Genomic DNA, 12,717 nt, shown 5'->3' with positions numbered 1-12,717 from the left:
GTCCTAAATTATGATGGCAGCTAATTCTTTTGTTTTAGCTATTCTCATCAGAATGTTAAAGGAAACATTACAATATTGCCGGCCTTTTTTAAAAATAATAGGAAAAAATACGTTGCTTCAGATAAATTCTCTAAACTTGAATCACATGTAAATTTTTTCTCAATACTGATTCAAAGTGTAGTGGGCTTAACTTTTACATTTTTATAGTCAACAAAATAGGATTTTTTACAACATACAAATTCTCTGCCTTTTGAAAATGTTATGCTATATTAATTCAAAATTATAGGGATTTATCATTTAAATCCTTTAGAAAATAATACTACAAATCAACATGCTTTGGTGTTTGATATTAGGAAGCTTATTCAAACCAGTATTTCTTACATATAATTATTGTGCGACTTCATTACACATTTGTCAACTTTGGACTAATTATTTTTATACAGCTAGGGCAGGGCACTGCATCTTGTGATCGTCTTTCTTACTAATAGGATTCTGTCTGCTTCAGCAGGCAGTAATTGAAGGCTTCATGTACAGAGTAGGAAAAAAAAAGTTTTAGCCTGAGTGGGCCATTGTCACAGCTTCTGGTAACCAGTAGAACAGAAAACACAAGAAAATTGAACTCAGAATAGAAAAATCAGAAACCAGGAAGACTATCCAAGAGAAGAAAAAGCATGTCTTAGAGCTGTTGCATTAAGTGTAGCAAATATGATTCTGCATAAAAAAATTTTATGCTTGTGAATACCCTGTGGATGGATGCAGACTCTCAGATAACTATTTTTAAATTCATGTTGTTCTGTTAACATTTAAGTTATTAAAAACAACTGAGATGCAGGGTTCTTTTTCATTCCAACAAAGAGCATTTAAGGTCCATAGCCATTTTCTCACAAATCTCACAAATCTAAAAAAAAAGTACGGTTTAAGTGCATGAAGGAATATGTTCATGCATTGTAGATAATATATTTGTTCAAATGTGTTGTTATTTGACCTGTTCTCATAATAGTTGTAAATTTTCTCAACAGTTACAAATTAGCTTCTTTAGAAGAGTAGTAGATACTTTCATTTAGGTTTGGCAACCAGCTTATTTTGTCTTTTTCTTTAAATCTTAGGAATTTTTTTTAATTTATTCATTTTAATTGGAGGCTAATTATTTTACAGTATTGTAGTGGGTTTTGCCATACCTTAGGAATTACTATAGACTTCAAAAATTAAATGTCAGTTGCTAGAGATAATAATCAAAAAGACATTTAATAAGATGAAATACAAATATATCCATACAGTTTTACCTTCTTGGTGGTTACAGACAACGAGTGCTTGGTGGTTAGAAAGAAAATGAAAAATTATGAAAAATACCTAGATGGTATTCTTTTAATAACATGGAGCCCATCATACATAGGCAATACATCTTTAACTGTCATCCACTTATTTGTTCTCATTTGTGGTGTTACTGGTGTTCGAGGTTGGTTGGTCTCCAGTTGTCCCTCTTTACATTACAGCTCCATTCAAGGTTTTGTATTTTTCATTGCTGGTGTCTCTTTTGAAGGAGTCAGGGGGTAGGAGAATATGTATTTCTTTTTTTAACCTTTAAAGACAGAAATTTAACATATGACAGAGCATCAAATCAAGATGCTTTGAATTATAGAACACTACAAATCAGATGCACAGTTTTTGAAGAGAAAAATCTTTCTTCTTAAAGTTCTTAGAACAATAATAGATTATATGCATAAAAGGTAAATCAGAAAAACCTTAATTTATCTGTTGACAGATACAAAACAAATACTAAGAGGGCATTTTGCATTTATTAGAACTGTGTCATCTCAAATCAGAAAGCTTGGGTTCAAATCCCTGCTCAGCCATTCACTAGCCAGGTGTTGGAGCAAGTTTCTCCACTTGTGTGAGCCTCGGTTTCCTCATCTGTGAATTGATCTGACTCATAGAATCAAGTGAAATAATGCAAGTGAGGTACTTAGCACCCACTGCACACAGCACTTAATACATGCTGCTGTCATCATTACCATGATCTGAAACTTCACAGCTCTTCTGAAAAACATTTTATCACAGTGTGATCTTACTTTGAGGCAAGTTCAAAGGTTCTAATGTCAGTCATTAAATTTAGTATACAAGTATTTGACGCAAGCTGTCTTCAGTGTTTCTTACACCCCCAAGCTAGCTATTTCTTATTTACTAATTAGTACTGTTTCCATAACTATCTTTTAAATGTACATTAAAGCATAGCCTGTTTGGGAGTTAAGTGATTAATAAATTGGGGGGGGGGGGCGGGTGGCTTCTGCTTTTCGTGGACCAAAACAAACCAATTGTAATCATGCTGTGTTTCAATTAAATACATCCTTTTTGAACTGTGAAATGAGAATGTCAGAACATCTGATCTTCTGGTCCTCTGCTTTAAAACATTGTTTCCACCATTTGTGCCCATTAGAACACAGAGAACTAGTTAAAAGACAGTAGCTTTCACACCAGCTGACAGATTTTATTACTAGGATGATTTGCTTAATGTGTTTCCACTGCAGTGTAAGCAAATACCTCTTTTCTTCTACATTCGTATTCTTTACAATATTGATAATTTTGTGGTAATAAATATTTTTAAAACATGTACAAGACTCTGGTTCATGGGGTCACAGAGAGTTGGGCAGGACTTAGTGACTGAACAACAACAGGATACTAGTTTTAATCTCTGTAAACATACTGACATCAAAATTGACATTTGTCTCTGCTGAGTTTGTATTTTTGTAACATCAAACCTAAGTTTTAATAGAAAAGAGATAAAAGGTGCTTTGGGGCTGTGCAGCCCTGACAGTCAAACAGCAGCACTTTTGCCTTCCTGTTCGGAATGCATGACACAGTCTTCCTCTTCATGGTCCTGAGGCACAAATGTTAAGTAAATAAAGAGACTATCAAGACTGCCGTTGACATAATGATAACCTGTCAAAAATAGGGACCTCTGCCAAAATATTTGTTGAATGACAATTTGGTGATGACCACATCTGTGGGGAAAGTTGCATAAAGGGGTGAGACAATAGAGCCACCTAGGATCTGTCATCTGGTGACATGGTTTAACAGGAATACAGAAATAGGGTTCTCCTGTGAAGCAGAGCTGGGGGAACCTCGAAAATTGGGACAAAAGGAATGCAGAAACCTGCAAAAGGTGATAGAAAAGAGAGGTCATTTGAGGCCGGGTGATCTTGTGTTCTCGCAAAGGTGCAGATGACCTAGAGCCTATTATACAAAGAGAAGTGAGTCAGAAAGAGAAATATAAATATCATATACTAACACTTATATGTGGAATCTAGAAAGACGGTACTGATGAATTTATTTGCAGGGCAGCAGTGGAGAAACAGAGAGAACAGACCTGTGGACATGGGGGCAGGGAAGGAGGGAGCGGGTGAGATGTATGGAGAGAGTGGCATGGAAATTTAGTTACCGTATGTAAAATAGACAGCCAATGGGAATTTGCTGTATGACTAGGGGAACTCAAACAGAGGCTCTGTGATAATCTAGAAGGGTGGGATGGGGAGAGAGGTTCAGGAGGAAGGGGACATGGGTGTACCTATGGATGATTCTTGTTGATGTTTGGCAGATAACCACAGAATTCTGTAAAGCAATTATCCTTCAATTAAAAAAATAAAATGGCACCCCCAAAAAAAAAGTACAGCTGAGGTACCCACTTCCTAATCCCTTGTGTGGGCATCTAAAGAGCAGATGGGTGTGTATGTTCAAAGCTTTTATGAAACCTCTATGATTTCTGTTCCTAAACTGCTTACTTACAGTTGCTTCTCTCAGTGGAAAAACTGCTCTATCAGATTCCTTCCAAGTCTTCAGCATGTTTGGAGAGAGTACACAAATATACATATAGGAAGGTTTCTAATATACTTTATCTACCACCCATTAGCTAATTTTTTAGCTAACATTTTAAAACACGGCTTAAAATTGTTGAAAAGATTTTCAACTTAGTAAAATTAGCATATTGTTTTGCTTTTGATGGATTTTTCTAATTATTGTTGGAAAACTGATCTTCATGATTCTATTTAGGCCAAAAATGGCTTATTAGGTACTCCCCCACCCCCGCCGCCAAAAAAAAGATAAAGAAAAAAAAAGAATCTAATATATTATGAGCTGTTGGTATCATTTAAAAAAAAAAAACTCAAAAAAGAAATTACTTTCCATTTAAAGAGAATCTGCTTCCTGCTTAAGTGGCTAATATTTTAATTAAGTCGGGAGTGAAGTTTTTCTGAGTGTCTCCTGATAAACTCCCTCTTTTATGTTGATGGTAATTAAACAGATCCCTGAGGAGGCTGTGGGCTCTGTGCGAGGCCCGTGCTAATTGTCAGACAGGAGACACTGACCAGTTGGTTTGCTCTTGAATAGCCCGCAGCGTGCTGTCAGCGCAGCGGTCTGATTTTATGTATTGTGAGCTGTTGTCAGGGCTAACTGGGTGCCATTGTGGCTGGAGATGTTGCGCAAATTGAGGCAGATGGCTCAGATTCAGACACGTGTCCTACCGAAAGGGGAAAAGGGATTGGCCCTGCAAAGTGGGGTCACAGCAGGTCACAGACCTGCTCCACACTTGTTAGTGTTTTCAAAAGCTCATGTGCAGCAACTTTGTTTTTCTCCAGTCATCCCTGCAGTCAAACCCCCTCACCCCCTCAAAAACTGTGGAACACGCTCCATGTAGAAAATGGGGGCCTAGGAGGGGACCGTCCTCTTCCCATCTCTGGGGCTCAACGGTGCAGGCAGAATGAATGAGCAGGATTGACAGAGGTTCATTGCATCTCCAACGGGTTTGCAGTCAATTGTAGTGCTTAAAAGGCTAGTTTTGCTTTTAATTCCATGTAATTAGTAGGTTCTTCATGTCTTGGAATTTAGTAATGTGAGCCTTAGACCTCAAGTTTCCTCTTTCCTATTCTAAAGCAGAAAGAAGATCTAATGTTCAGAACATTAAAAAAAAAAAAATACAAACAGAGGGAGTGTGGTGTTAACACTTGGCTGTCACGTGATTTTCTTCCATGTCCTCAATATTAGAGACTGAAGTTGAATATTTCAACATGTATGAATTCATTGAAACTTAGTAAGAGTTCGATAATGCACATAAAATTATCTAATTTCTTGCATAATCATTTTCAGATATGAGAAATTAAAATTTCAAGCTCTTTGAGAAAGATAACCTTTTCTTAACATGTTTTAAAGATGAAAATAGAGCGGTTTATTTTAAATGGCCCTATGGCTGGTGAAATGTTATATATCAAATGAATAAATGATTCTCCAATATGTAGTAATCAAGAGTTATTCACATGCATCTATTGTTCAAACTAATAAGTAAAATAAACTCCTTTTTCTGTTCTGTTCCCAAGATACTGAAATTACCTGCTTGTGGTAAGCATGGTGCTGGGCAGTTTATTGATTTTTCAGGAGAATGCTTGTCTTTGGATTTTGGGCAGTAGGGAACCTGTAATAAATTATTGAGAAAAAAAAGTTATTTTAAACCTATTTGAATATATGCTGTCTTCTTTTTTCCCCCTCATGATAAAAGGTCTCTGGTGTTTTGTTTTTTTCTTCCAGGTTTGCAGCTAAAACTGTGCACAGTGGGTCATTGATGCTAGTCACAGTGGAACTGAAGGAAGGCTCTACAGCACAGCTTATCATAAACACTGAGAAAACTGTGATTGGTTCTGTTCTGCTGCGAGAGCTGAAGCCTGTCCTGTCCCAGGGGTAACCTGCTTACATCTGGACTTCAGAATCTGGCACACAACAAAAGTGCCTGGCATCCACTACTGCTGCCTTTCATTTATAATAATAGCCCTTCCATCTGGCAGTGGGGGAAGAATACACTCTTGACATTCTTGTCTCCTGCTTTAGAATGCTAGTGTGTATCTATCGTGAATGCAATACTTTCCCCCTTTTCGCTTTGCTAACCAAAGAACATATATTTTACTGTCAGTTATCTCAGCTCCTAAATCCATGTGGCATTTTCTCTGTCCTGCTACTTCTTCTGGCCCTCTCGGCTCCCTTCCTTTTTCAACAATGATGGACATGAACTGGATACTTAAAGTTCACTGGAAATCATCTTCCTTTCTGCAGTAAGCAAAAATTACCCTAGAAATAGTATACATGGCCTCTCAGCTTGGTCTATGAAAAATGGGGTAGTGTACTTCTTAGAATTAAATTCAGAAACAACAATTTATCTGCAAAATTTTGTTCTATGAATTTCCTGGTATTGTAATTGGTTATTGACAACTGTCATCATGAAATTATCTCTGAATAATAAGATAAATAAACTAGCACCTGAATAACATTTGTCTTTGCATTCTTAATGAGAAATCATTTATAATCCTGAAGTTCATATGCTGAGGTTTCTTTAAAATAAGTGTTTTGAGTGTTATATTATGTAGAGAAACAATGGGATGTAGCTGGTGAAAGAAAAACCACTTTCAAACCAGGTAGGTTTTCTACTTATGTTAGTTTGTTAACTCCAAGAAAAAAGCTGATATATTTAATAACAAAAACGAAAGTCTTCATGTCTTCTTATAGACAATTTTGATCTTAGTAAAGATCTGATTACAGGCCTATTACAACTACTGAAGAAATTCTTTGAATTTCATTGTTCCTTTACAAATTTTGATGCCCAGCTGTGATGGACTGACATGCCTTTGGAAGCTAACTAGTATAAACTAAATGATAGAAATCTTAAAAACTAGTTATCAACATTTTAGCACTTTTCCCTGAAGTGTTTTTTGGGGTTTTTTGTTTGTTTTGTTTTACTAACTTAGGCAAATTACTGTTTTAATAATAATTTTGTAAAAGATTGTTCTATAATCAGAAAACTTTCCTAATGCTTTTAAAGCCAGTTTAAATTGTATTTACCAAACTTTGTGATACAAGGTAATAAGACTTTAAGACAGGTCGTTTTATATGGAGCCACATACTGATTTTTTGAAAGTAAAAAGAGAAGGTACATTGTTTGAAACATTAGAGGACAGGTATAAAGAGTAAAGAAAAACAGAAACATTCTTGGGACATTCAGGCTGTGAAAAAATTATTTAGATTTTTAAGATTGTGAGCTGGAGAGAACAAAACAAGCTTGTTACATTTTCCTGCTCCTGAAATGCAGCAGTTAATCTGAGTGAAGTATTGCTGCAGCAGGCACATGTCCTTCCTCACTCTGGAGACATGTATACTGTGATGGGACTCACACCAAGAGGCACTTCTGTAATTGCAGCCCCTTGGCATTTTCCATTATTCAACCTATTTCCTAGGGCTTTACACCTTTGGATTTTTAAGTCAATAACTTTTTAAAACATTATAAAGAATTTGACAGGCCAAGTATTTGTTTTCTGAAAAAAATATACTTACTGTCATCAAATCAGAGGGGGAAATGCATGTCATGATGTAGAGAGATTTTTTTTTTTTAATTTTTTTTTTTTTGAGAGATTTTTATTTTCCTTAAGTTAGGGCACTCATCTTTGAAAAGAGGTCATGCATTTGTCTGTTTTTTAAAATGAAATTTCAATAAATTTTACCTTTGAAGAAGATCACATTTTTTACTTAATTTTTAGATTTAATATGTACATTAAATTAATAATGTGTGTGGTATGCTAGCAGTTGAAACTGCTTGGACATCAAGTAGCTTCTTAACATTTTTCCACATAACTGAAATGAGAAAAATGACCACAGCCCCATATTAAAGGTTTGGGGCGGGGGGGGGGGGGGTGTTGTTTTTTTACCTTTCTTTAGCACAGTGATTCAGAGTTCCTTTCCTCATATTTCTTTTAACTTTATCATAATCCATGATTATCTTTTAAATTGTTCCATTGAGTCAAGTTAGTCAATGTTGGATTCTTAATTCCAGCTATATTTTTTCATTTTAATGCCCACTTAATGGGACATTTTATGTACACCAATCTTGAAGAATGGCTCACATAGTGTATTCCAGACTGAGCCACATTTTTGGTATCACAATACATTTGCTTTATTTATTATAAGAAAAGGAAAATGTTTTATTCTGAAGAGAGTGTAACAATGAACTTTTACCCAGTTAAAATATTAGCTACTTGCCCTTCCCAATAACTGTTAGCAAACTTTTGAAGAACTTTATAAGCTTATGAAAAGTTTGCCCTCATAAACCTTTGTTTCTGTGGTTAAAAACTTGAATGTTAATATTAGAGAAGACAAGAACCCACCCAGAATGACAAATAACATAAAGGGAGGTTTAAAAAGAAAAAAAGTAGACCCAGCTAAAGGAACACCTGAGATCGTTGACCTTTTCTGTTCCCTCTCTGTAATCTCTCTGACATTATTGACAACTTTGTTTAAAGGGGGAAAAACTCCTCTTTCACATAATCGGAGGGGAGGAAAAAAGTCCTGTGTTATAACACAAAATTAACAGAGCCTTACTATTTCCCTTCTATTCAGAGACCCTGTCCACTGTGGAGCATGATGAACTGCGATAACCCTTGATGAGGGGTGGGAACATAGAAGATGAGCTCTGTTTTCCCCAAGAAATCTACAGTCCAGTTGGCAATAAATAAAGATGGCAGTGTGGCCTCGGCCAAGTTAGTGAGCCCTGGTTTCCGTGCTAAAACAGCCTCACTTCCTCCCACACCCACTCCTAGGTGTCAGGTCAGTCCCAGGGGCCTGCGGAGCCCCTGTTCTCACCACCTCCCCCTTCTCTCCCAGGTGAGAGGAAGCCAGTCTCTGAATACACACTTGTTCCTCCATCCACTGAAGGTCCATTTATTCAGAGAGAATTACTTTCTGACCATGTCCTTGATTATTTTTTTTAAATCCTTGTCCATCCCCTCCCCACACCTTCCAACTTGGCCAGTTACCTCAGGGAAAGTTTTCAGGATCACTTTTGGCCTCTTCTCAAGATTTTAGAGAAAAAAATCAAGTTTATGATGGTGTTATTGTCTTAGATGAATGGAAATTGTGTTTAATAGAAAAATACGCCCTTAGATGGGCCAGAAGTTTCTTTTCTGAATCTTCACAGACTCTATCTCCTTTCCTTATGTGACTTCCCAGCAAACAGCACTGGAGACAATTACTCGAGACATTACTCTCTTCCTATTTTGGTAATATTCCTCTTCTTTCCCACAACTTTTCAACTGTTACAGTAAGCAGGATTTTAAGATCTGACCTGCCTGGTAAGTTAACCACCGTATGTAATTGTTTGGGGTTTTTTTTGTTAACTGGTTTTTTGGGTTTTTGGGGGGGGTTTTTTGTGTTAACTGTGTAAAATGTGTAAAATCAAAAACGTGTTCGATTCCACGTGATCACCTGACCCACACACTCGGGACACGGCTATTCGGAAGCTGAGATTTCTTCTAGGAAAGATTGAGAAGCAGTTGGCACATTGATTGTCAAATCGCACCAGTAAGAGTTACTGGGTTTAGGGGAAGAAGTGACCGCTGTGCTGGAGGGGTCTGAAAAGGTTTGACTAAGTCTGTGAGGCTAGCTCTTAAAAGCGGGGTGGCATTTAGAAAAGTGTTTCCAGGAGTGAGATAAGGGAGCATCTATTGTTCTCAGCAGAGGCTATATCTTAGAATGCTTTTTAGACATTCTCTGTACAGAAAGCTGCATCGCTCCCACGCTGAAAAGTGCTGTGTCCCCTTCCTCTCCCTGCCCTCCTCTCTGCTCTTGCCCCTCTCACACAGTCTCTCCAGAAGCCGTCCCCCAGGCTGCACCTCAGTGCTGCTTAGAGAAGAAACGATGGGCTGAGCTGTTACCGACGGGGCTACACTGAGCTTGTGCACTGAAGCACAGAGAAGCAGAAAGAAAGGCGGGAACAGTTGAAGGGTTAAAAGGTAGGATTTCTGGACAGAGATCAGGAGAAACAGGTTTGGTTGGTTTTTGTCTCCTGCTTCTAGGCCAGTTTCAGATGTTTCTTTGGGAATTATTTCCAGAGTGAGTCTTTGAGACTTAAAGTAGCTAGAGAGTATTAAGTTCCACCGGTGTCTCTTTCCTGGTGATTGATTGTGAGCTGAAGTGAAGCTAAGATTTCTAATCACCCCAGTTTGATGTACATAGTCACTTGTACATATAACTCCTAGCTGGTTCATTACGCATGCTGAAGACCCCAAGACCCTCAAAACTCAAATGAAGACCTACTACAATGGACCCAAACCTGTCTTTAATGACATTCTGAGACCCTGGTTTCTCATTTACAACCTAGGGAGCCAGAGATAACAAAAGATTAGGCTTAAATGTAGAAGGGTCTAAGACCTAGAGATGTTAAGAAAACCTAACCAGTGGATAATTCTGGGCCCATTAATGTCAGAGAAGGGGAAGGTATCAGAATAGAAGAGGGAGGGAGGGAAGGGACATTGGCTGTCTCCAACTTTACCCCATCCAAGATTCTGATTTGTTTCCAACTAGAAGGCTCAGACGGTAGAGAATCCACCTGCCATGCAGAAGACGCAGGTTCGATCCCTGGGTTGGGAAGATATCTTGGAGAAGGGAATGGCAAACCCACTCCAGTATTCTTTCCTGGAAAATCCCATGGACAGAGGAGCTTGGCAGACTACATTCCATAAGAGTCAGACACGACTGAGCAAATAACACTTTTCACAGAAGAGCATCTTCTCAAACTATGTAAGAAACAGCTTATTTCAAGTCAATGGGATGTGAATGAGGACTCTTGTTTCATGGTAGGGTCAACTGTCTCTATGGGCAGCAGTGAGGCATTGTTAAGACCGTGGCCTTCAAAAAGAAAGAGAGTTAATTCTGCCTTTGCAAAGTAATTAAAGATTGTATGAAGGTGGGCCTCTCCACCTAAACTTAAACCCCTCTTTGCTTATTCCTTTTTGTAGTATACTAAAAATAAGGTGTGAGCTCAAACATGCTCCCACGGGAAGGATAATACAGAAGTTTGGTTGCCAGGGAGGGTGGGACATGTATCCTTCAAACCAAAGGTTTGCTTTTTGAGCTTTAAAAAAATGCAGCCACTCTGAGAAGGCCTCTTCCCGGCATTACAGCAAAGTCACCATCACCAAGGACACTCGCCCGCAGCCCAGAGCCTCCATGTTGTTCGGGCCTCATCAAAACCGTAGGGCCTAAATAAAAATATTTTGTCAACAAAGTTACGGGCAGCTCTGTTCCTAATTGGAAGTAATTATGATTTCTGTGCTGTGGTGTAATTACCTAAAAAAAAAACGTTATTTGATGATTAAGATTCTGGAGTGAGCCGTGTTCTTTGGGCTCTCGCTCGCTCCTCCATCAGGGACTTGGTTTCAGCAGCGTGCAGCTGCTGGGGCTGATTTACAGAGCTGCGGCTGTGGCTGGTCATAAATAAATCCTCTTATATAGTTGTTATGAACACCTGTTAGATCATCTGTCAGCAAAGCGCTGTTCACATTTATCATGGTGCGGTAGTTATTTTACCTCAATCCATTTCCAACTGACTCAGCCTCCATTGCTGGATTACTATTACCACACCATAATCGCTCGCTCCCACTCCATGTTACAACTTGCAGATAAAAGATTTCACTACTTGGCCAAATTTCATAAATAAAGGAGCAGTTCAGTGCAGTAAAAGTTTATTTTTGTCATCATTTGTCACCCCATTATTCCATAAATCAAATGGAATAGCGCTATTGCCAGCTCAGGCGTTGCTGTCAGCCTTAGGCATGGAAATGGTCCGTTTCTTCCTTTTAGATGAGATGACATGTCTTTCAGACTTAACTGGCTTATGGTTTTGTTTCACCCATTTTATTTTATTACCCCTCCAGAGAAAGCCCTGGGGACAGAAAGACTTAAGGAGTGAAATGGAAACAGAGAACGCAAGCCTAGCACCCTGCCTAGCTCAGTGACCTGTGCTCCCCCGTCCAGTCACTAGGAGCTTGACCACCACCCGCACTCACACGTCGAGTCCTGGGCCGAGGATGCTTCTCGTAAATTTCAGAGGGATTATCGTCTCTGTTAGGGAAAGGCTATTACAGTGTGGAGTTAACAGATACTGAAAAACCTGATGTATGTCTTCAGAGACCTCGATTTGACAGACTTTATGCAAAGAAAAGACGAACGAGTTTCTTTGCTGAGATGCACGTTAATGGCTCTGAGGCTTCCAAAGGGAATGGTCAGCCCCAGAGCGTGTCTTACCCCTGAAGCCTTGTCAGCTGAGGAGCTCTGGAGGCAGAGTCAAGATTTATTAGCGAGTCACGAACTCTGTCCCGGGCAGAAGTCTGAGGAAGGCAGTGTCCCTTGGCTGAAAGGAAGAGGACAGAAAAGCTGAAGGAATGGGGTGACAGAAAAGGGTTTATAGTTGATATTATACATCCTAGTTGGTTCTAATTCAAGTTACATTCTTCATAGTCATTATGTAGCTCATAAATTCAATAAAGTGTTTTACTGTTACTATAAAAATGACAGGAGGGGGGTTTTATGTTGTAACTTTCGTTAGTTGCTCTTCCTGTTTTATGTTGAAGTTCTCAGGCCGTTATGTCATTAAACTCCTTGGAGTCTGAAGGGCTCAGGCCCCTCCATTTCTTGCCTGGTGCACACTTGGCCCCATCAGCCTTGGCCAGGCATGACCACTGGATGCTCAGTGCCATCTGGCCGTGGTGCTAAGAGGGCGTGGCTGCCTGAATCTGTTATTTCACAAGAAACAGCTTCCATCTCTGAAGATGTGTAGTGAGGAGGTCTGGGGTACAGGGACAGCTTGAGGCAGACTGCTCCATGGGCTCTTGAAAATTCTAAAGAAAGAGTCCTTTT

The 12,717-nt window shown here is 38.8% G+C and overlaps 1 protein-coding gene across 7 annotated transcripts in view; it reads left to right on the top strand.

The window, feature by feature from the left end:
- The window catches only part of AP3B1 (adaptor related protein complex 3 subunit beta 1), a 234,808-nt gene extending 228,504 nt beyond the window's left edge, over nucleotides 1-6,304 (top strand). For all 7 annotated transcript variants that reach the window (XR_014058467.1, XM_081505951.1, XM_081505949.1 and 4 more), the window contains one exon: nucleotides 5,572-6,304. Coding sequence is in view for 6 of the 7 variants with exons in the window: in XM_081505951.1 (XP_081362077.1) it covers nucleotides 5,572-5,725 (154 nt within the window). In the remaining variant the exon portion in view is untranslated. The remainder of the gene's footprint in view (nucleotides 1-5,571) is intronic.
- Nucleotides 6,305-12,717: the final 6,413 nt, after the last annotated feature.

The sequence above is a fragment of the Giraffa tippelskirchi genome, chromosome 7, assembly GCF_054371585.1.
Source record: "Giraffa tippelskirchi isolate mGirTip1 chromosome 7, T2T-mGirTip1v1.2.pri, whole genome shotgun sequence".
NCBI lineage: Eukaryota > Metazoa > Chordata > Mammalia > Artiodactyla > Giraffidae > Giraffa > Giraffa tippelskirchi.
Note: the sequence above shows the minus strand (reverse complement) of the source record. Positions and strands in the feature narration are given on the sequence as shown.